Source organism: Protopterus annectens, chromosome 2.part0 (assembly GCF_019279795.1).
Source record: "Protopterus annectens isolate FY-2018-M chromosome 2.part0, PAN1.0, whole genome shotgun sequence".
NCBI classification, from domain to species: domain Eukaryota; kingdom Metazoa; phylum Chordata; order Ceratodontiformes; family Protopteridae; genus Protopterus; species Protopterus annectens.
Genome location: NC_056728.1, coordinates 1,333,344,372 through 1,333,371,061, shown reverse-complemented (window position 1 = coordinate 1,333,371,061; position 26,690 = coordinate 1,333,344,372). Strand labels below are relative to the sequence as shown.

Below are 26,690 nucleotides of genomic sequence, written 5' to 3'. Positions count from 1 at the left end.
TCTTTCTTCCAAGATGCTGACTCCCTCCCACTTTTTTAAAATATTGTGAAACAAAAACTTCCAGATTTTTTGCTTTCCTCCCTCCCAACTTTCAAACTTCCACAGGTATATACTCTTTTCCTGGAGACTTCCCTACTGACTGATTACACCATCACCATTTTTATCTCATCTCTACTTATCTTGTCGAATGACTATTGAGCCTCATTGTCCTGTAACCTTGGCATAATTAAATCTTCCCTACGTATTTCCATTTGTGCCTCTTCTTAGTTTCCATATTTTCCTGTTTTATATAATTTTTCATAAAATGTCCAGAATATTTCTAATATCTTCATGGGATCTCTGGTTATTTTTCTTGTTATATGATCTCTAAGTTTGGCAACAACCCTTTCTAGTTTATGCTGCCGAAGTTGCTGTGGTAAAAATTGTTATGTTACAGAGATACAAAAATAGTTGTTTAATAGCAACCTTTCTAATCTCATGCATATTATCCAAATACTCCCTTATTTTTCCTTGAGTCCCATTATTAACCCCTTTAAATAATTTGTATTCCTTTCTTCCCATCTCCCCTCTCATTTCTACCATATTTTTAAACTCTATTGTCATTTTATCCTACTGACTAGCTATCCCTTCTGGAGAAATAAATTTCTCCCCTAACAACTCTCAAATCATATCTACAACCCAATCCTTAAATTTCTCTGATTTTAACAGATAAGTAGGAAAGCATTTGTGTCTCATTTTTACTTCATTATCCTGCATCTTTTTCTTAGTTTTAATCGTTATTGGCTGTGTACCGAATCTTTCAATTATATACACATGCTCCCATGAAATATAATTTCTATCCAGTGTATCCCAGTTACTGTACCTTGGGAAATAATATGTAAATTCTAAGCTCCTACTACTGAATGCACATCTTCTATATCAAAAATTCTCATATACAGCTTCAGAAATCTACCCTCTTTTATTATATTTTTACTTCTAAGTCCTTGATAAATCCTCACTAATGCAAATCAGGTTCCAGTGCCTGCCCATAATATTTATAGGTTCATAGGTTCATACTAGGCTATCTGCCCTAAGGCATTTATAAGCCTAGCCAGAATGTGTTTGGCTTTCGCCACCCATTTTAAATTTATTTTGCTATGCCCTTTTTCGAGGTTAGTATACTGTGCCTCTGTCTAACAGTGACACAGAAGTGATACCCGGGGTAAACCTACGATCTCCCATCCACTCATCAAGATTCCTCTTGAAGAGAGTCAATGAGGGACTCTGCCTAACCTGGACTGGGATTTTATTCCAGAGTGAAGGGAGCCTCTGGGTTATGAATCTGTCCCTCCAGCATGTCCTATTTATTTCAGTGCTGAGGTTAAAGTCTCGAGCATAGCTCGATGGGATTTGGATTTTCTGAGGTGCAGCATGTCCATTAATTCCGGGTTGGACATGGCTTTATACGTCAGGCACAGATCGCCTCTGAACAGGCGGTATGCCACTGAGTAGAGCTGGAGTTTCTTTAACCGGGCAGCATATGGCATCTGTTTGAGCCCTTTGATCCTCTTGGTGAGGTACTTTTGGGGTCTTTCCAATTGCTGCAGGTGTCTGGTAAGGTACATCCCAAAAGGGGCATTGTACTCAATTATGGGCCTGATGAGGGTGAGTAAAGAGGCACGATAACCTCCTCTGATCTAGATGTGAATCCCTTCATGATTAGGTGGGCTATATAAAATGTTTTTCTAACCACTTTGGCCACGTGGTTGTCAAATGAGAGATTGCTATCAACTTGGGTCCCCAGGTCCCCAATTACTTCTTCTGTACTTAATGGATTACCACCTATGTGGTAATTTGTGGGCACTTTGTTTTTGCCAAAGGGGATGACTATACACTTTTTGGCATTTAGCTTGAGGCCATGACACTGGCACCAGTTGTCTGTTTCTATGAGGCCCTTTTGGAGGATGCTTGTGTCGGCTGGAGAGTTGATTATGGCACCCAGTTTGCAGTCATCTGCAAACTTGGTCAGCCACAGTCCTTCCGTGTTGGCCTGTACCTCCGAGAAATATATACCGAACAAGAGAGGTCCCAGGACTGAGCCTTGTGGGACACCACTTGTAACTGGTTTGGAGTCTGACATGGCTCCAGCAATTCTAACCATGTGGGTTCTGTCTTTGAGCCAGTTTGAAATCCATCTAGTGACATAGGGGTTTATATTTAAGCTGGTGAGCTTATCTATAATGCCCGAGTGGGGTATTGTATCGAAGGCTTTTGCGAGGTCCAGGTAGGCTGTGTGGACCACCTTCCCCTCGTCAATGGCCTTGGTGACTGTTTCAAAGAAATCGACCAGGTTTAAGAGGCAGGATCTGCCCTTAACAAAGCCGAACTGGGTAGGATCCAGTGTCTGTAGGTCCCCAATATCTTTATTTATGAGGTCCATGATGACCCTTTCCATAGCTTTGCAGACCAAGCTAGTCAGGCTTATGGACGATAGTTTCCAGGATCCATTGAGGCACCACCTTTATGGAGAGGGACCACTGTTGCTGTACGCCACTCTTTGGGCACATATCCTGTAGTAAGGCTGAGATTGAACAGTAGTTTTATGTTTGGGTTTAGCTCTTCTTGGAGTTCATGTAGGCGCAGCCGGGACACCGTCTGGTCCCATTGATGCTGTTTTTTGCTTTGGAGAGGGCGGCTCTTACCTGAGCATCTAAGATGTCAGGGGGGGCAGCACTCTGCTGGGATAGATATTTGCCCTTTTGGTGGGGAGGGGGGGGGAGAAGTTTGCGCTGAACCTGTCAGCTAGGATGTTGGCAATGTCTGTGGGTTCAGTGTATTTTTGTCATTTTGGACTAATTCTGAGCATATCTGGGAATTACCACCCAGGTTCCTAACATAACTAAAGAAAGCCTTGTGATTATCCTTAGTGTCCTGTGCAATTTTTCTCTCGAAGCTGGCCTTAGACAATTTTATGAGTGCCCGTAGTTTTTGCTAATACTGATCAGTGATGCCTTCCCTTTTTGGGATTTTGCTCTATCATTTAGTAGCTTCCTCCTTCTATTGTATAGTTTGTTTATGGCTGGGGTCCACCAGACAGGACGTCTGCCTTTGGAGGATTGGGTCTTGGTTTTATTTGGGATCGCATGATCCATGCATTCCTGAAGGTGTTCATAGAATGCGTTTATAAAGGATTCTGTGGTCTGGGCCGTATTTTCCACAGGCCCAGGGGCTTTGAAGGATTCCACCTCGCTTTTGATAAAAACTTTTTTTTCTCCCAAAATCCTTTTAAGCTCCATTACAACAGTTTTAGGCGTAATATAAATTCATGCCAACATAATCCTCTTCTATTGTCAAAAACACATTACTACTCCAAATCTGCCATTATCTTCCCCTCTCTTCTATTACAAATGAAGTTCCTTTAGCAATTAGTATTAATACCTCCATTCCTCTGTCCTGATATGCTGCTGAATGTCCACCCTGAAATCCTTTAACTGTCAAATTCCTATGCTGCTTTCTAGCTACATGTCTCTCCTGCAACATTATTTGCTTAAATAATTCAATACTATGTCTTTTTGTTGATATCTTTATTGCAATTTACATTCCACATTCCATGATACTATCTAGATAATAGCTATTCTGGCAGAAAGCTATTACTCCCACCTATTATATATCACAGTTCTACTGAGTGTACATTTCCTACTTTTAGCCTACATGCACACATTGTTTGGTAGAACACTCTTATGTAGTTACTTCTTCTCATCTCCAATATGAACCTGTATTACATTTTCAAAACTTTTTGCTTCAATGAAAACATTCAGGCAAAAACTAAACAGATTTTGAGAATCCTTATGCCATTTTAACTTGCAACAAATATACAAAACTATGTATATTTTCAAACATTTCAGTTTACCCCTCCATTCAGGAGCAGCTGTCTCAAATCTATGGCTGCAATCACAGGCACTACCTATTCTAGAGAATGTTACCGACACTAAAGTGCAAACTTACACTAATTGTTGTATGTTTCCTTCTTATCTCCATTCCCATCCTAGATGTGAAAAACAGCTTCTATGCTTTTAGTAAATAACTTAAGCCTTAAGAAAAAATGCACTGGCTACCTTTAAATAAATAAACTAAAGTAAACTAAATTGAGCACTGCTATATTAAGTACATTAAAGTACTACGGCTGCTGGAGAAGCAACTAGTTGCATATCTTATTCACTTCTCACAGTTTCAAACTTCATGTATTTTTCACTGTGCTCCTTTACATCTTACGTTTACATGTTAATTACTTTGCATATGCCACATTTTACCAAGCAGTGTTCAGACCTCTCCCCACTAACTGACTGCACCTGCAAACTGCTTGCCTCCAAGTAAACCCAGTTGGTAATGGAAAGAAAGACAGCTAGCGACGTTGAAGATGCATGAAAAGATATTTGTAAATGGCACTCATAACAGGCTGTTTAGAATTCTGAATACTAAATGCTTGCACCTGTAGAGTTCTTGTCTTGCACTGAAAGTTTTTGCTAATGGAGAAAAATAGCTAATGACTTTGTAAATACACAAAATAATTAAAATTTTCCATGCGTTTCATCAGTTACTCTTATTTTTCAAGTCTATTTACTCAAAACAATCTTGTCTGTAGCTTAAACTAAAGACATCAATCTAGACAGCCACTTCTATAAAAACGGGGGAAATTGTCTTGCATGTTCGCCACCCAGCAGCTCAAGATCACAAAATTTGATTCTGACCAAGCTTTCTTACCTTGTTACAGTGTAAATCCTAGATACTTTACAACTAAGAAAATGTACTTTATTGGTTTAATAATTTTGAAAATATACAGCAGTCACTGAAAAACTTCACCACACATTCAAATACCCCTGACTGCATACTATACAAAACTGTTTTACAATATAACATGCCATTTACAACATACATTTTTTATACAAATAATGAAAATACATCCTTCAGTATCTTTCTAAACCATTAATGACAAAGATTTTAACATGGTCAGCAAAATTCCATTCTTTCAGAGTCACTTCTTGCAAAGCCACATTTCAAATGTATATTACTACATCTAAAGGGATTGAGGGTTTATATCCTCCCATTTATTCACTAATTTCTCAATGTTGCTGGTATTCCTGATCACACTCAACTCCCAACACCTGTCTCTGATTCAAGTCCAAGGCACTCCTGATTCTTTTAGTCAACTATTCTGTCATACAAGCAATTTCCTTTGGAGTACTGGCAAAGACTCTATATGGGTTCTGATACTATTAGAAGAATGAGAAGTACAGTCTCCTTGAGCTTGCTGGCTTGCTCATTTTTGTTAGCTAAACTTTTTTTTACTTCCTCTTTAGCCAATTCTGCATCCAAAATGTCTTTGATCCTCCCGGAAAAAAAATATTTCAAAGTTGGATATAACAGCTGGATGTCACATCTGCCTCTCAACATTCTCTGATTGCTGTGATACACTTGCCTCTCTTCCACCTACTACAGACTGAATAATCATTTCCCACAAACACTATGCTGTCCCTAGTTTTTTAATACTTCTCTCTTCTGCCACAGTTTTGTCTGGAGCAACTCTTTCTGTTGGTATAATTGCATCTTTAGTAACATAGGTCTTGACTTGTTTCTCATGGGCAAATTTGGCGCTTGCACATAATGTGCTCTCAGTTAACACATCCTACTGTGGAATACCAACAAAGTTGCTTATTTAAAGTTTCTTAGCATTAACAAAGATTCAGCTTCAAAGATGCACTTAAAGATCATCTCTTTACTGAATCTACCTGAAACTGCTACTATGACAATTGTTAGTTAACTTAGCATTCCATATCATGAATGTTAAAATACATTTAAGAAACTTTTCTCAGTTGTTACTGCAGCATCTTATATGCATATAATTCACATGCATAAAAGGAATTTAAGTATTCTAGATCTGACTGCACTGAATTTTATCCATAAAGTATTAGCTTGCATTTTGTACAGAATTCTTGCCTCAATCAACTCCGACTGGCTCTTTAATCTTACTCAATCTGCATTCAGTTTTACCATCATGCTCTGAAATTTGTTATGTACTCATTTTGCATATAATACTGTTGACTGAAAGACTGTGGTGTATGTTCTGCTCTTTGAGCACAGGTCATGGCTGAAAAAGTTCAAAAGACCAGTCCACTTACCAGGTCAACAAATAGTAAATAAATAATGCAGTCTGTTCATTCCAGTTTCTCTAGTTGCTGTTGTGTCTTTCGACTTTTTCCCGGTTAGGGGTCGCCACAGTGGAACTCCGGTCCGCTAATGACTGGCAGTAGATTTTTACATGCCGAGTTGCCAGCTCTGACGCACAACCTCCAACGAAGGTATGCCCATTCACGCATGTCACCACATAGAAAACGCTCTAGCTGAGAATCGAACAGGACAACATCTTACTGTGAGGCGACAACGCTACTGCAGCACCACCACCGCAGTATTCCAGTTTCTCTGGTACAGCAGAAAATCTCAACATTTCTTTAGATCATCTGTCTTCTAACTCTTTTTTGAAAGTGCTTTTCTTGAAAAGCCTCATGTTCAGACAGCCTTTTTTTCATTTCAACGTCCAATTTTTCCAGTTTTATTAATTCATTTGGACAGCCAGTTAAAGCTTCTTCTATTTTATTTTTTTTTGTCCAGTCTTGTACTTGAAATATTTCTCTTACTTCAAAAACAAACAAAAAAAAGTCTGTGTGCATTTGATTTATTTTCCTTCTAAATAGATGGAAGCAATCTCATGCATCAAAGCTGAAAAATGAACCGTCTTTTGCTGAGCAGATGTGCAATTCTTCCAAGACCAGAGTTTTTTTTCTTTTCCTTTTCTGGTTGTTTTTCTCTTACTTTCAAGTTTCTTCTTTGCTGGCATACGGTAGTATCTTCTTCTTTCGGCTTTTCCCAGTTAGGGGTCGCCACAGATGATCACCTTGTCTGCACATGATTGGCAGTGGAGTTTTTACAGTGTCATGTTGCCAGCCCGGCACCCAACCTTCCACAGAAGGGGCACACACGCATGCACTCACGCCTAAGGCCAATTTAGAGTGTCCAATCCACGTACACATATGGGTAGTATGATTATCCAAATTGAGAGACCAATGTATTTTTTCACAGTTTTAATTTTCAGACTGGATAACTATCTCATTCTATTAAGGAGTCTTGGGAGGAAGTAAAAATTATTACAGACAACCTTAGAATATGGAAAAGAACAGATTTGGATAATAAATTACAAACTATTAAAATATTTCTGGTCTCTTTAGTCAAATACCTAGGACAACAGTACAAGTCTTCCTAGAACCTCCATATATATGTATATATATATTTATATATGTGTGTGTGTGAGTGTGTGTTATATATATATATGTGTGTGTGTAAATGACAAAGAATATGCAATTGTTTATTTGAGAAGATAAATATGCTATAGTTGCTTGACAAAAATTAGTTTTGCCTCTGTATCTTGTGGGATTACGTGTCACAGAATTACAAAATGACTATAAATCCATGCAATTAAAGTGCTCATGCTTGCTCCAATGTAAGCACTATAAACTAGCCAGAAAATAATGGGCTCAACACAACAATCCTATCTTGAGACCTTAGTTTATGAATATTATGGAGAGAGAATAATAGTGAAAGAATCTACCTAGGGTAAATTTTTGAATTGGCTACAAGCATGCCTCTAAACTGCTATGAGTTAGGCACAACACTATGATTTTAGCTTTCAAATTTAGCCTCGCTCCTCCAAAATTTACTGATGTTCCTAATGAAGTCATATCTGTTTATGTGTTCCTATTTTACTGAATACATAAAATAACCTTACACAAAGACTCTCTACTACTAACTACGTAGACAGCAATATATATATATATATATATATATATATATATATATATATATATATATACACACACACACACACACACATTTATTTATTCATTAACATTTGACTACCAGGAAAGTTTGACTTGGTAGGAACCAATTTTTAGTGGAGGCCTGGTAAGAAAAGCTCCAAAGTATTATAAAACATTTTAAGAACAATAATTTTTATAGCCTTTAAAAATAATATGAAAAACAAGTGCAGTTTAAATGATCATACCAAATTAGACATAATATGAAAATAAGAAGTTATGTACTTACCATAATGTTCCATCTGTACATATGGGGTTCAGATGCGCTCCATCGGATCCGACTCAGCCATTAGCAAGTTCATGACAATAAAAACTCTTGGATACCTCCCCTTACCCACACTGCATCTCTCCCCATTACCTCAGATCTTGTTTACTATAACTACATATATAGGGAAAGGAGAAATTTTCAGTATTTAACACACTAGAAGATCTTAAAGGAGAGCATTTCTGGAGTATTTAGATTCTCTTCCTGTTCAACCAAGAACCCTGTGAAGGGGGGTGGGGGGAAGGAATGTGAGAAGAGATGAAAAAAACGACAATACAGATGGAACGTTATGGTGAGTACATAACTTCTTAATCTGAAACTGTCAAGTTTGTCATATCATCCTCACATATGGGACCAGGTCCCCAGCTACTTTTACCCCAGCTGGACTCACGGGAGTATGTTCCTCAGAACCATCACCCCAAAGGAGGTCCTACCCCTGGAGACTAAATCTAACTTGTAATGAGTGATAAAGGTATGATGGTTTGCCGGAGTGGCTGCTGCACAAATATCATCCAAGGAGGCATTCTTCTGAAAGACTGCAGATGTGGCCATAGCTCTGGCAGAATGAGCCCGAATGGACTTCTCAGGCTTCATGTCTTTTGAGGTGTAAATAAAGGTAATACAACTAGAAAGCCATTTTGATAAGGTAACTTTGGAAACTGGTAGGCCTTCAAATGCAATGAACAATTGGTTTGCTTTCCAAAACTCTTTAGTTCTATGCATATAGAAATGTAACTTTCTAGGAACATCCAACAACTGTAGTATATATTTACCCTTTAGTAAAATTAGGGAAGAAAACAGGCAAATGTATAGTCTGATTAATATTTGTTTGAAAAACAACTCTGGGCAAGAAAGAGGGGCTGGCATGCAAACAGACCCTGCCTTTATGAAAAAAATAAATACAGGGGCTGGGAAGATAGTGCCAGAATGTCTGATATCCAGCTCGACAATGTAATAGCCACCAAAAAGAGAGTTTTCCATGAAAGGAACTTAATATCACAAGTTGCTGCAGGTTCAAAGGGTGGTTGAACAATCAGGAGTAGAACACTATTTAGATGCCAAGGAGGAGAGGGATCCTTGGGGGGGGGGTTAACAACATGGTCCATTTTAAGAAGGTTTTGCAAAGTTTGTGGGAAATTAAAGATGAGCTGTCTGTCCCAATGTGAAAATTTGAAATGGCTGCTAAATGAACCTTAATAGTAGATGCTTGCAGCTCTGTTATTGAAAGGGTGAGCCAAAAATTCCAGAATGAAGTGAATGGGAGCTATGATGGGATCCATTTTGTGTTGTTGTGCCCAGATTACAAACCTCTTCCATTTGCTCCTATATAGTTTGAGTGGATGACTTCTGGGAGGAAATTAGAATATGACAGACCAGGGAGGAGAGCAAAGGTTGTCTGACAATCAACGGACTGGAGGAACCAAGCTGTTAGCCTGAGGCTGTGAAAGTTGGGATGAAACATTCCTGTTGGGTGTAACAGTAGGTCCGGAAAGGGTTGCAGAATCCAGGGCTTCTTCCGTAGATGAGGCCAGAGGAAGGGAAACCAGATCTGTCGAGGCCAATACGGGGCAATGAGGGTTATTGTGCCCTTCAACCCGTTAGCTATCTAAAGGAATCTGGGAATCATCAGAATGGAGGAAAGACATACAACAGTCCGGGAGTACAATCGTGAACTAAAGTGCCACTCAGGAACTGCCCTGGTGGGGGAATTAGGGTGTAGTAGCCGCTGCATTTGTTGTTTAGGGGAGATGCAAAGAGATAGCAGCAAAGCTGGCCCCATGTGTGGAAAATGTTCTCTGCTACATTCTGGTTGAGGGACCACTCTTGAGGCATGCAGATGGCTCTGCTCAACTTGTCCTCTATGAAGTTGGACCTTCCCAGAATATACGTTGCCCTCAGAAAGCGGATGGATGAGATCACCCATTGCCACACCTTGAACGCCTTTCGACACAGAGGGTAAGATCTGGTGCCTCTTTGTTTATGTACCATACTACTGACATGTTGTCTGATTGAATCACTACCGTCCCCAGAGGAAGAACAGTCTGAAACGCCTGCAACGATAGAAGCACCTCCCTCATCTCCAGGATGTTTATGTGGAGCTTGGCCTCATCTGTGTACCAGGCACCTTGGACAGTCTTTCCCTGATAATGCCCCCCCACCCCCACCCCATCTGGGAAGTATAGCCTGTGACTGAGGGAGAACAAATGGTCGGTCTTGAGCCACCTGTTCTGAACGAATCCACCATGAGAGATCCTTCTGCATATGTTTGTTATGAGAATCTGTTAAGACACTGGTTGACGAATTACTGTCCATTGAGAAGCCAGAAGCCATTGCAGAATTCACGTGTTACCTGGCAAGAGGGACTAACACAATCACTGCAGCTATAGATCCTAACACCTGTAGAACATGATTTGCTGCCACCTTCGTGTTTCTGATTAACCTTTGAAGCTTGTCTTCTGATTAAGACCCTGGAAGGAGGAAGTTTGGCAATCAACTGACTGGTGTCCAACAGTGCTCCTATGAACTCTAATGCTTGAGTGGGTTCCAGATGGGGATTTTTGGTAATTTATGGTTATGCCAAGTTCTGAACAAAGCTGAAGAACAGAGTCTCTTGCTTGAACAAGTAGATGCCTGGTTGAGACGGAAATGAGCCAGTCTCAGGTGAGCTGCAAACACTGCCATGCATTTTGTGAACACTCTGGAGGAGGTAGTGAGACCAAAGGGCAGTGCTCTGAACTGGTAATGACTGGCTCCCAGCCAAAAGCGCAGGTATCCTCTGGAGTGTCTGTCCATTTTTATGTGGTAATACATATCCTGAAGATCTACAGGGCACATCCAATCGTCCTGTTCCAGAAAAGGAAGTATGAACTGCATAGTGACCATTCAGAACTTAAAATGTCGAACTGACTTGTTAAATCTGTTGAGATCCAAGATTGGTCTCCAGTCCCTGTTTTCTTTGGAACCAAAGAGAACCTTTTGTAAGTTCCAAACCTCTCTGATCTCAGGGAACCTCTTAGATGGCTCTTTTTTCTAGCAGTTTCTAAATTTGAGTGACTGTAGATCTGTTTAACTGGGTAGAACATCTGGGACTTTTTTTGATTGGAGGGAGTTGTTGAGAAAAGGGAATTTGGTAACCCCTGGATATTCTCTTCTGCACCCACATGTTGGAAGTTATCTTTTGTCAGGTTCTGCAGTGGAGGGATAATCGACCCCAAACTGCCTCCAGGGGTGGGCAATCGGGCCTTTCAGGAGAGCTGAAAAGGCTTCTCAAAGAAAGATTCCCAGGAACATTGGTTTTGTGGACCTTGTCTGCCTCGAGGGCGATGTCTTCCATTACTGTTTCCCCCTCTGCCCCTGGAGGAAAACTTACCCCGTGTCTTGGTAGGACCCTTGAGACTTTTTGAACCACATTTTTCCACTGCCTCTCTGACCCTTGGGATAAGGTCTCTGAGGAGCCAAAAAACATATGCCCATGACAGATAGGGTCTTACCTTCTTTCTTACACCTGGATAGTGTATCTTTGACTTTGGGACCAAAAAGGGACACGCCATCAAACGGGGTTTTGATGAAGACTTAAAAGGTTCTAAAAAATTGCTAAGGTGCATCCAGGCATGTCTCCGCATAGAGATGCCAGAACCCACTACTCTGCTCTTTCCTTTGGCTGTATGTGCTATGAGCCTCGTGGATGACTTGGCTACCAAATGTAGGGTGGCTAACTGGGAAGCTACTTTCTCTTTAGCTCCCTCAGCTACTGATCCTTCAAGGGTAGCTGAGAGTTCCTTGATCAGATCCCTTTGCAATCAGGTAAAATGTGAAAGGTAATTCAGCAACCGCAAGGCAAAGTTCACTGATGAGAAGACACACTTGCCACATCTATCCATCATCCTGGAATCCTTATTAGGAGGATGGATAGTTGAACTTTCCTTAGAGAGTTCCTTCTTGGTCATGACCATGGCATCTAATTCAACCTCTTTTCCCCAGAAAGCCCTATCTGAGGGAGTGGTGATAATTTTACTTGGTCTCTGGGGAACAGGCTCAATGGAGTCTGGGGTCTCCCACACCTGTCGTGAGATCAAACCTAGGAGCTCACTGATGGGCAGAGTCACCCAAGAGGTAGATGGACAGGAACCAAAAGCAGCCAGGCACACTGACTCCTCAGGCGAAGGACTGCCACTCACCCCTCTGCTTCAGAATCTCCCCAATGGAAATGTCCTCAGTGGGTGACTGTGGGGATCCTTCAACCTAATCGAGGTCAGTGTCTTCAGTGGCTGACTCCTCTGTGAAGTCCAAATGTATTCTCTTGCATAATCTCTTCCCAGGGACTTCCTCAGTGGGGTAGTCTGGAGAGGTACTGGAAGAGTCAGGGGTACTCAGATGGGTGTCCTGGTGCCTGTGGTCCTGCAGTCCCTATGGGACCTGGCGATGAGAAGAAGCAGACAAGGTATCTTGTTGGGATAGCAGATCCAAGGAGGCAGGTGACTCTTTGTTGCAGTGGCAGCTATTGGCCCCAAAGCCTGACTGCTCCTGAATGGATGAGGACTCCGGATCCGACAAACCATGTTTCTGGGACAGTGTCCCCTTCCAGTCCAGAAGACAGCTTGTGTGGGGTGAAGCCGGAGCTGAGCTTACCTTCACAGAAGCCCCGAGGCACCTTGATTGCTCTGAAGATATGGGAGTCGAGCTCACATGAGGTTTGCTATGGCTCTGAGAATTCTCCCACTCCGAAAAAGCCGATGAGCTCCAAGCGAAAGTGTGATCTGAGGAAAGGGACATGTTCGAATCAGAGCTAAAAGGCACCAGGCCTATCAGATCCTAGAACTCTGCAGCTTGCCTGAAGTCGGAGGAGGAAGAGGGGGCGTGGATGGTTTGGACTGCCCTGAAACCTTAAGGGTCGAGGTCAAGGGGAACTTAGTGATACCCTGCACCCATAAAAATCTTCAGCACCATCAATTTCACACCTTCTTCAGTTTGGCTCCTGGTCGAATGGGAGGATGAGGAGGAAGGGGATCTCGGTCTCGATAGAAAGGGAGATGGTCCACTCGATGGAAGTGGGTCATAAGATGGAGAGTACCTAGTCCTTGGTAATGTCAAAATCAGCTTAAAAGGACTGGATGTCAGATCTGACATCAACAGATCTGATCCATCCATACCAAATAGGATCAGAGCCAGTGAAATTGGATCCAACAGAGTAGAGGTCGAAGTCGAAGTCTCTGATCAGATCACAGAATCATCAGAACTGGATGATTTCCAAATTTTTGGCTTTGGCTCTGAAACATCTGTCGGCACTGAAGAGCGTCTCTTCCTAGCTGTGTCCAAAGATCTACGGGACAAAGAAGAAGCTGGGCTTGAATGAGCTAATTTCATTTTAAGGGCCAAACCTGATTTCTCTTTACCTCCAGAAATAGCCTCACTAAACGCTGAAGGAAACATACCCCTTAGAATGAGCTTGTTTTTACATTCAACTAAAGCTCTGTGATTAACAAAATGGCATATGGCACAATCCTCTTGTAAGTGAAGGGGCCCAAGGCAGCATACACAGACAAAGTGCGAGTCTCTAACTGGGTATTTTATGCCCGCACATCGAACATTTTTTTGAAACTGGACGGTTTTCCTGTTTCTCTGCTATGAGAAAAGCAGAGAGATGACTCAAACACACGTGGGAAAAAGGACAGCAAAAAGATATTATATATATATATATATATATATATATATATATATATATATATATATATTTTTTTTTGGAAAATAGACAAAGAAGGGAGAAACTATTAATAATTGTAGTTTGAGAGTTACCTGGATGGTAAAGGGGAAAGGGGAGTAACCTGTATAAAAAATAAATAAAAAATGGTTTCTGGCGAGAAAGAAAGGGCAAAGAGAAAGTAACCTAAATAAAAAAGCAGTTACTTGTAAGAAGGGTTCTAAGCTACAAGGGAGAGACAGCGAGGCAAACTGCACTCAAAAAATTAGAAAATAGAGATTATTAATGAAAACATTTATAAATATACGACCTGACACCAAGAGTTAGCTGATCGGAATACGTCTTCACAAAGCTGTAATCGAGATCTGAGGTAATGGGGAGAGAGAAATTGTGGAAAAGGGGAAGTATCCAAGAGCTTTTTGGTTGCCACGACCTTGCTAACGGCCAAGTCGGACCTGATGGATTGGATCAGGACTCCATATGTGTGGATGAGATGAAAAAGTGACAATATCAGATCATTGGTTAAGAATAGATACAAGTTATGTGACAAAGATTTAATAGCGAGAGAAATTTTAGCCAGTTTATAGAGAAATTAAAGGTAAGGTTGTAAAATACAAACCGTTTCAAAAGTTATCTCAGAATCTATTCAATACTGGTGCTTGTTCAAACATATTACTGTTAAGACTAGTTCTATGTATAAAGAAGAAAAATAATTGCTCACCAGGCACCTGCAGAGAGGTTTATCCGGTCCTAAATATTACTGGGTAAACATCTGGGTAGAGTTGAACACTTTATTGATAATATCCCTTGTTATGTAGTTTGCATAATTCAAGCAGAGCCATCATATTGTTCTACTGATAATGTTCCGGGGAACTGTGCATAGACATTCCTTGTTTACTGTACAAATCCACACTCTTCCTATTCATCTTTTATTTCTTTAGCAGTAGGATCAATTTGCTCCCTGTCTGACAGTTCTCTCCTCTTATTCAAGCTGCATCTGTGTTAATCTCAGTGGTAAATGCTTTATTTTTACCATCACTTCATTGGGATTTTCAAAATTGAAAAAAGTTAAAAATAGTGCCTAAAGGGTTACGGCACTGGTGGTTTCCATCCGGATTAATCCCGAACTCTGTTTTACACAAGAAGCTACTGGAACTCTTTGATAGACAGGGGTTTGAGTTATTAGCACTTCTTATTAAGCACAATGCATGGGCTACTGATACCCTCATGATGGAAGCTACTGAACTAGATTTATCAATTACTATGGACTTAGCTTTCCAATTCAGTATTGACCAATATAACAGTATGTTTCATAAAACTGATAAGATTGTTGGGGCTATAAAACAAAGAAAGAACAAAAAATTGAATTGGGACCAGGATGAATACAGGAATGGGTAAGCTTATCCCCAACCAAAGACATTTTGAGGTGTGATGCAATTCTCCAATCAAAATACAGTGACAGTGGAAGGGAGTGGCAATACTAGAGATGACGCAGTTCCCCCTTTAGAGCAGGTACCTCTGAGGTGGTTGGAATGATTGCAGAATTGGAACCAGCATGTACAGAGTCCAATGAGTCAGAACGGGAAAGAACAGAGTTGCTATCAGCAAAACTAACAACGGGCATATCAGAACAAGAGAAGGAGGTAACACAAATGTTTGGAGATGATGGTATTAATGTTGGACTGTCCATTATCAATAATTCATCAGATGAATTTTCTATTTACAATTATAGTGACTGTACTTTTGGGCATAAATATACAGATTTGCTGAGTAAGGGACATACTTTTGTACCCAGTACTACAGTCAACTTACTGGAATTGATTATTGATTTGAAATTATATCTTACAAAGCTTAATCTGAAATTGAAATTCAGAGAGAACAATTTTGAGTTTGTGCCAAATAGATTGGTAAGAAGTAGTATATACAACTCCCTTTACCTTCACACTTTTTTTTTATTTTTGAGAGGCGTTCGGAAATAGAATTTTGAAAGTTAGCAGAAAGGAAACCTGGTGAAAATTATTTTAATTTAACCATGGCAGCGAGTACACTCCTGCACCAATTAAGTCAGAACAAAGAAATTCAGGTTTATGAAACCTAACAAAGGTGGGGGCATTGTGTTCATGCATAAAACTGAATATTTACAAAAGATGTATGCGCTTCTAAATGAGGATGATTTTTATGAAGTTTCAACATTGCATGCAGTGAATGTTTCCTATAGAAAAATTGTTTATGATAGGATTTAGTTATGCAAGAGCAAATTAGTCCTGCATTGTTCTCCTTTTTGAATGTTAAATTTCCTGTGGTCCCAAACATTTGTGGTATCCCTAAGTTGCATAAGGACATGGTTGATCCTTCTATGTGACCTATAGTCATTGCTGGCAAATCCAAGACACAACCCCTTGCAAAACATGTTGATTTTAAGTTGAAAAAATATCTTAAACCTTTTCAACATCTATGCCAGAACTCATGGGATTTTTTTAAGTAAAATGAAGAAAGTAAGTGTTATTCCAGGAATTATTTTTTTTAACAGTGGATGTGGTTAATCTATTTAATGTTATTCCATATGATGTGGGTCTGGACTGGTTCCATGACTTTATGGCTGAATATACTGATATGAGTAATGAAGAGGGGGATATTTGTGATACTTTTATGGAAATTATACTTAAGAACAATTCTGTGTTCTTAGATAGCAAATATTTTTGGCAGAAGAAGGGGGTAGCCATGGGGGCATCATGTTCCCCAATATTTGCTAACATCATGTTACTGCAATGGGAAAATAACTTCCTTGGTCCCTTTATGTTCGTTCATGGACAATATTTTTATCATTTGGAAAGGTTCTGTACAGGAGACCGAAGAATTTATATTTTATTTAAATATGAGTCTGGAGGAAAAGCATCCTGAAGGTGGGTACCTTGAGGAAAGTATTCGCAAAGGAACGATCTAGAACAGGCCTTTAGGACCCTTCCTTTCTAGAGACCAGAAACACCCTTGAATAAAACCTAATACCCTCCCAAGGGCCTCTGGGACAGGTTGAATTGTGCTCTGATCTCGTAAACACTGCAATAACCCCCTAAAAATGTAGAATTTGAACTGAAGGATGTCAAGGAATGCTAGAAAAGGGTGGAAGAGACTTCGAAACCATGAAGTATCCTTAATGGATGATTGTAAGAAACCAAGAGTCTGAAGTAATCTGTTGCTAAACAGGGAGTGGCAGAGAAAGTCTGAGAGACAAGGAAAGTTGGCCAAGAGGAAGGGAAGGTAGAATGTCAGATGGAGGCAGATTTGTCCTGAAAGGGTGTTTTTTGAGGTCTAGACAGAGTTGGCTTGTCAGAAAACAAAACACACCTAGTGACTTTCTTACTTTTGGAAGGCTGTCTATGAACAAAGGCAGTTTTATTAACATAATTCCTCTAAAACCTAGAAATGGGAGACAAATATCTTTTTATGGTCCTTTGTGACCTTGTCCTGGCCCTGTAAAGTCTTAAATAAATCTGCCACGGTACTACCAAACAGACTTTGGTTATCTAGGGGAGCATGAAGAAGCTTAACCTTACTGTCATCAGGCAAAGCTTGAAGATGAAGCCAGGAATATTGTCTCATGACAGAGCCTGAAGTAGCAGCTCTACAGGAGGCATGAGCAGCATCGTAACTACACTTAATGGAATGATCAGCCATCCGAGATGTGGATCTCGCCAAAGAAACCACAGTGGACTTCACCTCAGAATAAGAATTTCTCCTAGCTGAGAAAAAAGGGATAAAATACACCTGGCTGTGTGTGTTTGATAGTTAATGGCATGAAATGCCAGGGTGGCATAACTGTGGACTTTCCCCAGTCTCTGTAGCTTAACTGTCCTTGTCTGAGAGAAGACCCTTATAAGAAGGCAAAAGTCAAGAAGGCTTATCAGCAGAGACACAGACCACAGCAGGGTTAGAAGAAGGACCTTTGTAAAGAAACTTGAAAGCCTCAGGCACTTTATAAAAATGGTCAGGCTTCTTAGGGGCAGAAGGCTGGGAATCAGGAGCCAAAGCAGCAGCTCAAGGAGTATCCAAGAGAGCAACCACAATAGGAGGGACAGCAGAAAGCTTAGGTGAGTTAATCTGCAATAATCCATAGTATCTTTTCTGAATGTCAGAAACTTGGGAGCAGTCCCACTCAAAATGCTCCATTATGTAAACCACTGTATCCCCAAAGGATAATTCTTATAAAGGGGAGTCAGGACATAAGGACTCCCCCTCAGAGCCACAGTTCAAGGGTGATGGCATTTGGAAGAAGTAGGCAAAGGAATTCTCATTTGAGTCTAATTCCTCAGCAGAGGAATCAAGTTCCCTAGATCTCTTAGGGGCAGAAACCAAAGTCCCTGAGGAGATCTCAAAACTATCAGGGCATTAAACAAGTCCTGAGCAAAAATTCTGCCATTCCTTCAGAGGATCTTTGGGAGTGGTTGAAAAATGCTTAGTCTTCTATCTTTTCTTAATGGGGGACATCACTTTTAACAAACCTATCTGGTTCTGAACCTTGTCTAGACTCAATCAGGGTACCAGGTGCTTCCTCTATAACTAGGATCTGAGGAATCCCCCTTGGCCCTTTCGACATGATTAGTTATGTTTCCTCCTCCATCTCTGCAGTGGACATTTGTAAAAGCTTTGTAGGACATGGGAGTCATCAGTTTCATGTCATCCTTCAACAGGGTCAAAGCAGAGAGAACCAACATCAGCAGTGAGCTGCCTTCAGGGGTATCATCCACGGTGATTGAGACATCCGTCAGAGGCTGGACAGTAGCAGTATCAGACCTGAAGTCTTGGCCTTTTTCTTAGGAGGAGGCTGTATCTCAGAGTGGGTGGATTCAGCCATGGTACCCTGAGCCAACCACTTAGGGCATTGGCTCTTAAAATAAATGGAAAGAGAAGACAGATGGATGCAAAGAGGTTTCAGCACAAATCCCTGACAAAGACACCAGTGTGTGTGGCTCTGAGAAATGCCAAGACAAAGCAGTTGTCATAATAATCTTCATGGGGCATCTGCGTCCAAAACCATTTCCCTTTCTTGCATGACATGAATTCTCAAAATGCACTATAAAAGAAATGAAAAGAAACCCCATTGGGGTACTTATCTGCAAAAAGCTTGGTATAATCAGCACAGCAAAGGGCTTGCAGACAAACGTACAACTATGCCATTTGGACTGGTGGCAAAGACGTTCTGAGTTTGGAGCACCTGTATGCACCTTTATGCCCTACACTGACACAGGGAGAATGCTTATGACACTAAGAATTAAAGATTGGTATACTGGCCGGATGTAGGGCTATCCCTGGCAGGAGATACCATAGGTTATGAATACTGAAACAATGATATGGAAGGACATCTGTCCCTTCAACAATATTTATATATCTGTTGTGAAGATTTAGGTTCCTGGTTCTAGTACTGGTGATTATATTGGATTTGCAAAGAAACAGGAGTCCAGGACAACTGGATGTTTAATGGTGCAGTAAGAAAGACATAGATATCCCCTCAAAAGTCTATAAGACACTGAATAAAGGGATAGCACTTCCAGCCTCTCTTGGTAGCTCAGGGGACTTTAGGCATGTAATCTTTTTGGTTAAGAACCTTTGGGTGTTTCTAATTATTTGATATGCTTAGTGAAATGCATTCAAAATCAAAATGGGGCACTGCACTCAATAACTGGCCTGACCAATGCTGAGTATAAGAGAGTGGTTACCTTTTTAGACCTTGATGATATCCTTTTGGCAATTAGCTGGGCTAAATAAAAGAGTTTTCTTTCAACCATTGTGACATGATGGTCAAGACAGGGGAAGCTATCAGCTCAAATACATAAATCCCTGACATTTTCATTTTGTAATGGTGTGTTTATGCAGTATGATGAGGGGGTGAGCTGTTTACCAAAACTGATTACACATTTTTTTTAGCATTTAATTTTAGTCCATTTTTACTACACAAAGAGTACACTAGGGAAAGTTCACTCCAGAGGGTTTGAGTGTCATAGTCACATCAAGGTATCTTTTATCTTGAAGTGCTCTCTCTTTACTTGGTTTCTTATACGCTTCGATGCCTTGTATTCAGTGACATTAGCGACCCTATCTTCCTTGAACTCCAGTATCTTTACAAGTCAAATAGTTTCACTAATACAAGAACTAGATATCGAAATCTCTATCAACAGATAAATAATGTGCCCTGGAGGGACAAATTTATCACTCAATGACTACCCATCTCTGGAACAAACTTCCCCTGCAAGTTAAACAAAATAACATTCCAGCATCCTTTAGCTTAAATCTTGATGACTGGATGGGTAGCCATGAATTTATTCTGGGGCTGACCTGCTTTTCCCACTTTGAGAAGGGACTGGACCATGAGGGTGGGTATCAGCAAGACAAATGTTCTTGGGACTCAAGTGCCTTGTATTTCTTATGATTACACTTGTCAGGTCCGATTGTGAATGAATTCTGCATCTTCCACTCTAATTCATCCAAACATTTCAATATGCCACAAATAATCTGGTAAGGTTTTGCAGTTTACAACCCTCTTTCAAATGATCTGTTAACTCTGTGATATTTAACTGCATCATTTTTTGTTTTTGCATGGCTGTAAAACAGCACACTCACCCTGCTTCAAACCATGGATTACTTCATCATTAAAATGTTAAAATTCAGTTGCATCATCCATTTCTTCCATAAGGAATTACCAAAGGCTCCTTCACTCTTCAATATGCTGAAAACTACAATGAATAAGCTAATTTTTACAATTTGGCAATTTTAATTATTAGAATTGCCAAGCAACACAAGGAGGCAACCAGCTTCCCACAGCACTGCAATACTTCCCCTCGTGTACAGAATGAATGCTTCTATTTTAACTGATGTCCTTAATGCATGTTTTTTTAAATACAGTATTAGGGTGAAGACAAACATGAAAAAAAAAACAACCTACCTTTTAGTACTGAGACTGCACCATCTAAGTACCCAGTTTCCATGTAAATTTCAACAGCCATGTTGATAAGCTGGCATCTTGAAACATTGACGTCACATGTCAATGCCTTAAAACATATGTGTAGCTCACGAAGAGTATCCAGCACTTTTCTTCCCTGTTCCAACAAAATAATATTTTTAATAAACATGTCTTTCCTTACAGCTGCTACTTGGCCACATCATTTCTTCAAATTGTGGCATCATTAATGCACTATCTACTGATTAATACCAGCCTTAAGGCAAACTCTAACTCTTACCTGAAACTGTCATTTAGCTCCACCTGTCAAAAAGATAAAGGGAGGGGGTGTGGCAAGATGGCTAACTGAAAGCAGTTAACTGGTGAAAGCTCTGTGATTCAAAACTTTTCTCTGACAGAAAAATCTAACCAAAAAATAGAATTTGGAGATACTTGATAGCTATTTATATTAACTAATAGTAAGAAAAAAGAACTATTGCTTTATGTTCTTCAAAAGCTGTAATTTTCCTGTCAAAATTTCATCTGCTTGGTTAAGACAGAAGAGACTTCAACATGAGCCACTCAAAAATAGTACTCAGGATTCCTCTGTTAAAAAAAGATATCCAGTCACTAATATCTAAAATGAAGAATGTATTACTAAAAATCGGAAAACTGGACACTAAAACAGAACATTCCAAAGAACAATCAAGAAAGAAGATGGAACATTTAGAAATTCTTATAAGGCAACAAAGCGCACAAATCAGAGCATCTATATTTTCTTGTCGAAAGATGACAATATCGAACGGCATAAACATCGAAAATGCCGTACATCAAAACTGTTCTTGTGGGGGGCTACACCCCCCGCTAATTATATATACCAACTCCGAGATCACACTACAGCGAGGAAAGAGCAAATTTTCTCATCCCCACTGTACCATGACCCCGCAACAACACTTTCAATGTATGGCATTTACGACACTATTGCCGTTCGATATTCTGAACATGCGATAAAGTGAAGTAGACCCCAAATCAGCAGCATCGAAGAAGCTTTAAATGATCATGAAGAGAGAATAACTGAAGGCGAGTCTCAGACTGAACTCCTTTTAGAATATAATAGTTGGCACAGATAAAGCTGATGATTTGAAAAACAGACAGAAAAACAGACAGACAGAATTTATGGCATACTTGAAAAATATAAAGAGAACAATACAAAACAACCTGGCAGCATAAAATGGTAAACTTACCTAAAACTTTCTCTTTTGGGATTGAAAGGGTACACAGATCCTTGAGATCACATTAAAAGAAGGAAAATTCACCACCACATTCAATAATAGTTAAGTTTAAGTCCAGCATAGGAAAAGACCAGATGTTAAAAAAACAGCATGGTCCAAACAGCCTATTAAAATAGGTGGGCACGTAATCAGATTTGACAATGACTATTCCAGTAAGTAATGAGTAAAAGGAAATCCTGCTTGCCACTGATTAAAGAACTTAAAATAACAACATTAAAGCTACTTTGGTGTTTCCTACAAAGATTAAAAGTATTCTTTCTGAAGGAATTACAGTATCTGACACACTGGATGAGGCATCTACATTTGTTAAGAAAAAATAAAATCCTTAGCGACACTGAATAAATGCACTGGAATGCTACATCCCTCAAGAAACAGAGCGAACTGAATTCATGGAAAACTGCCTCTAAAGTTAAAATGCTTGAAAACAAATGACATGTATTTTCTAACTGAAGAATCTTTAATGGGATGTTGTCCTATCTCGCCTTCATTCTTAACTGGTGGATTCTGAACCGATCCTCTGTTCCAACTCGGCCATTTCTAAAGGCTTTAGGTCTTCCACTAGCTCGTGGCTGTAGCCCTATCCCATTATGCCCTAGGAAAGCTCCCCAGATCTTGTTTGCTGCTAAACAGATTGGGTGCTTCCATTTTGGCTCTTGCTAAGCTGAATAACTTTTTATTCTAATTATTAATATAGTCGCTATTTTCTGGCTATTGAGTTAGCAATTAGAGTTTAAGTAGTTTTCTCTCAGTTTAACAGAGTTTGCTCTTCTTTTTGCTTCTGGCCGTCATTTTTTCTTCCTCAGGCCTGTGTTACTCCCTATCTCGGCTTAAATTTTAGTGTTAAAGCCTGTTTTACACACTTATTTAAATTAGACAGTGTTAATAAGTAAGATTGCTGTTCCTGTTGCTTATTTCTGACTAAAACGGCAGATATATATATATACATATATATATATATATATATATATATATATATATATATATATATATATATATAGTTATAATTGTTTGATATATATATATATATATATATAGATTTAGAGTATAGTGATACCTTCTTATACTTGTTATTGACTTTAATATATTCATTATGTCTAAGGAACATAAAAAAAGCAAACCCTTTGGGTTTAGGAAGTGTATGAATGCAACCAAAACATGTCCATCACAGATGGACACACTATTTGTGTATACTGTTTAGAATCCTGTTCTACTTCCCACTCTTTTAGTTCAACAGTGCTGCTTGAAAGGAAAAACAAACATATAATAAGAGGTTTATTGAAGTCCCTCTTCACTGAAGCATTAGAAGAAGGTCAGGGCACTTCTAAATTGACCAAGTCTCCTTCATCCAAGTCTGACAAATCTGGAAAAAGGTCATCTCCTTCTTCTGGCCATTCGGAGTCAGCAAAAAAGCTGACCAAAGTTACTTCTTCAGACCCGAAGATTGGTGGGCTCAAAAAATCTTCATCATCAGCTTCTTCAGCATTGGTGCTGATAGAATTTGAAGTACAGAGCCGGTCTCCAGAACTGGTACTGGTCTCCCGTACTTTAAAGTCACCTCTTCTACAATGGGTAGACTGCCCCCTCCTTTCGGTCCTCCAGGAGTCTTTCTGATGATGATGTGGATTGAGTGGTGTGCAGACTCTTAAAGACATCAGTGTTGGCCAAACTACTATTGGCTCCAAACCAGAGGGATTCGGAGCTGACCATGACCTCCCCTTCGACATCAATTCTTGCTTCAAGCCGACCTCAGACCTAGGAGCTGGAATGTCTGGAACCCCCAGTAGTGGAACCGTCAGTGCCAAGACCTATTCTGGGTTCTTCAGGCATGACATCTGCTCCGACATCCTCGGTTCCGTCTGAATTCGAGGAGTCTAGGAGCCGATGCTCTCTGGTCGGGTCCGAAAAGGGGAGTCAGATTGGACAGTTGTCAGATCCAAACTTGCCTCCCGGGGCTTCGGTTTGGGTAAGCTCAGCTCCAACATCGGCCTCGGAGCCAACCCCCTTGGTTCCGGGATTCCTTCTGGCTCTTCAGAGCTGGAGCTATCACTGGATCAGTGGAGGGGGATTTTTGGGGTGATGAGGAGAGTACTGTCTCCACAGACAGCTCCACTCTTAGGTACTGACATTCTTCCCCCAAAAGCACCGGTGTCTGTCTCGGCACCACACCATCCACAGATACGCAGAGACCCTAGGCCTCAGGATACTCCATTGGGTGAACCCCTCTCTTCCGAAACTTCTCCACAATACCCTTCTGAAGAGGTCCCTCAAAAGAGACTTTGTAAGAGGAAGCATTTAGACTCCCCAGAGGAGTCCATCACTTCTGATACAGACCTCGATGAGTCAGAAAGGTCCCCACGGTCACCCTCTGAGGATGTTTCCTTCGCAGACATCCTGGAAATCCTTAAGCAGAGAGGTGGCCGGAAGCCCATTAACCCTTCTGAGGATGAGTCTGTATACCTGAAGGCTTTTGCGTCTCACCCTTCTGCCACTTGGGTGTCTCCACCTTTCGACAAGCTCATGCAAGTGGTTAGTTGAAAGGCGTGGGAGTCTCCAGACTCAGTGGAAGATGTTCCTCGGTGGCCAAACAAGTTTATTACTGTGCCTGCAGACAGAATTCGTTACCAAGGGTTTCCCAGAAGATGCTATGATGGTGGCAGCAGCCACAAAAAAAAGAGCTTTCAGAGACATCCTCTTCTGTTCATCCACCAAACAGGGAGTCTCGGACGATGGACAGATACGGGAAGTGCATGTTCTTTTCAGTGACATTTGCACTCAGATCGCTGAATTATCTGACTTATTTTGCTAGTTTGCAGATCTCCTGAAAGAGCTAGGAGATGCTCTACAAGGTTCAGTAGCTGCAATGTTTTCAGACAAGGTTTCCTCTCAGCTCTCCACTTTAAACTCTGTGGTTAACTCCTCCATGAGGCTTATTTCCTACACAGCAGATGGAGCGAGCAGGGCAGCGGGTTCAGGAATTTCCCCTGAGGGGACATTCCTGGATGCGCAAGTGTGACTCTGCGGAGCTTTTTTTTCTACCTTTGTTAATGCCCCCTTCGATGGCTCATCTCTCTTCGGGCCAAGAGTTAAGGACACACTCACCAGGTGCAAGCAAGAAGGAAAAACTCTCTCTACCGTGGGAGTCCATTTTTCACTACCTTCTAGACCTTACCCAAAAGGTCAAAAAGGAGGAAAGATGTGGTTCCGAAAATCCTAGAGAGCTTTTCATGACACACGTGGTGACTCTTCCCAAAGGGGCAGAGGGGTAAGTAGTAATGGGAGACGCCATTGACGTGGCAGAGGGGGTCCGCAGAATCAGGGGAACAGGGACTCTCTGGAGGCAGTCGGGGGCTGCTTATCTTTGCACCCAGAAGCCAGGCTAGAAATAACAAAAGACAAGTGGGTACACAGCATAATATCCAGAGGCTACTCTATACCTTTTTACTTCCCCGTCCCAAACACAAAGAATATCCAGTCAAAGGGAACAGACAACTTTAAAAATTCAAAAGTTGTTAGACAAAAGAGTCACCTAAACAATCCCCGCAGACCAAACAGGATCCAGAACTTACTCAAGGTTCTTTTTAGTTCCAAAAAAACGGGACTGGAGACCCATACTGGATGTCAGCAGACTGAACAAATCAGTAAGGAAAATGAAGTACCGAATAGTAACACTGCAGTCAATATTCCCTTTTCTGGGAAAAGATGATTGGATGTGCTGTATACACCTCCAGGATGAGTACTACCACATAAAAATGTACGGGCCATCCAGGAGTCATCTGCACTTCTGGCTGGCGGCCAGGCACTACCAGTTTTGAGCTCTCCCCTTTGGTCTTCACTACAGTCCCCAGAGTGTTCACCAAGTGTATGGCAGTGGTCATGCATCAGTTGAGACGTCTAGGATTCAGAGTGTTTCCGTATCTAGATGACTGGCTCCTAACCTCCACCACCAAGCATCTACTAATAAGAGACACCACTTTACAGCTCTGCTCTCATTTAAGAATCAAGATAAATTATGAAAAATCTGCATTGTTGCCATCTTAGCATATCGTTTTTATAGAAGCAGATCTAGATGCAACAAAAATGATGGCAAAACTTCACCCAGAAAGTGTTCAAGTCCTACGACATCAGGTCCAAATCCTACTGTCCAAGAGGAAGGTTCAAGCAAGAACAGTTCTGAAAGTCTTGGGAACCATGGCAGCGGCAATAACCCTGATTCCATTAGCACGTCTGCACATGAGAATTCTACAGTGGCTACTGTTCACTCAGTGGTCATTGCAAAAACTACCCATGTCCCACCAAATTTTGATAACGGAATCTTGCAAAAAAAAAAACCTTTGTTGGTGGCTTCACTCCACTCATGTGACATTAGGTCAACCCTTTGTTCTCCCCCAGCCATTAGCCACAGTGACCACGGATGCTTCCCAGATAGCATGGGGGGGGGGGCATTATCTGGGAAGGACAATCCAAGGCACTTGGTAGGACAACGAAGCCCCTTTGCACATCAATGTCTTAGAGATGAGAGCAGTGGTTCTAGCGCTGCAAGCACTTCAAGACTCTCTTCCACTGGGAACTACTGCAATACAGACAGACATGTCAGCTGTTT

The 26,690-nt window shown here is 40.8% G+C and overlaps 1 protein-coding gene across 1 annotated transcript in view; it reads right to left on the bottom strand.

Moving 5' to 3' along the window:
- Positions 1 to 26,690, bottom strand: part of TOPAZ1 (testis and ovary specific TOPAZ 1) — a 1,272,938-nt gene that overhangs the window by 290,748 nt on the left and 955,500 nt on the right. The window contains exon 14 of the mRNA XM_044060400.1: positions 20,805 to 20,958. Within this exon, the coding sequence (XP_043916335.1) occupies positions 20,805 to 20,958 (154 nt within the window). The remainder of the gene's footprint in view (positions 1 to 20,804; positions 20,959 to 26,690) is intronic.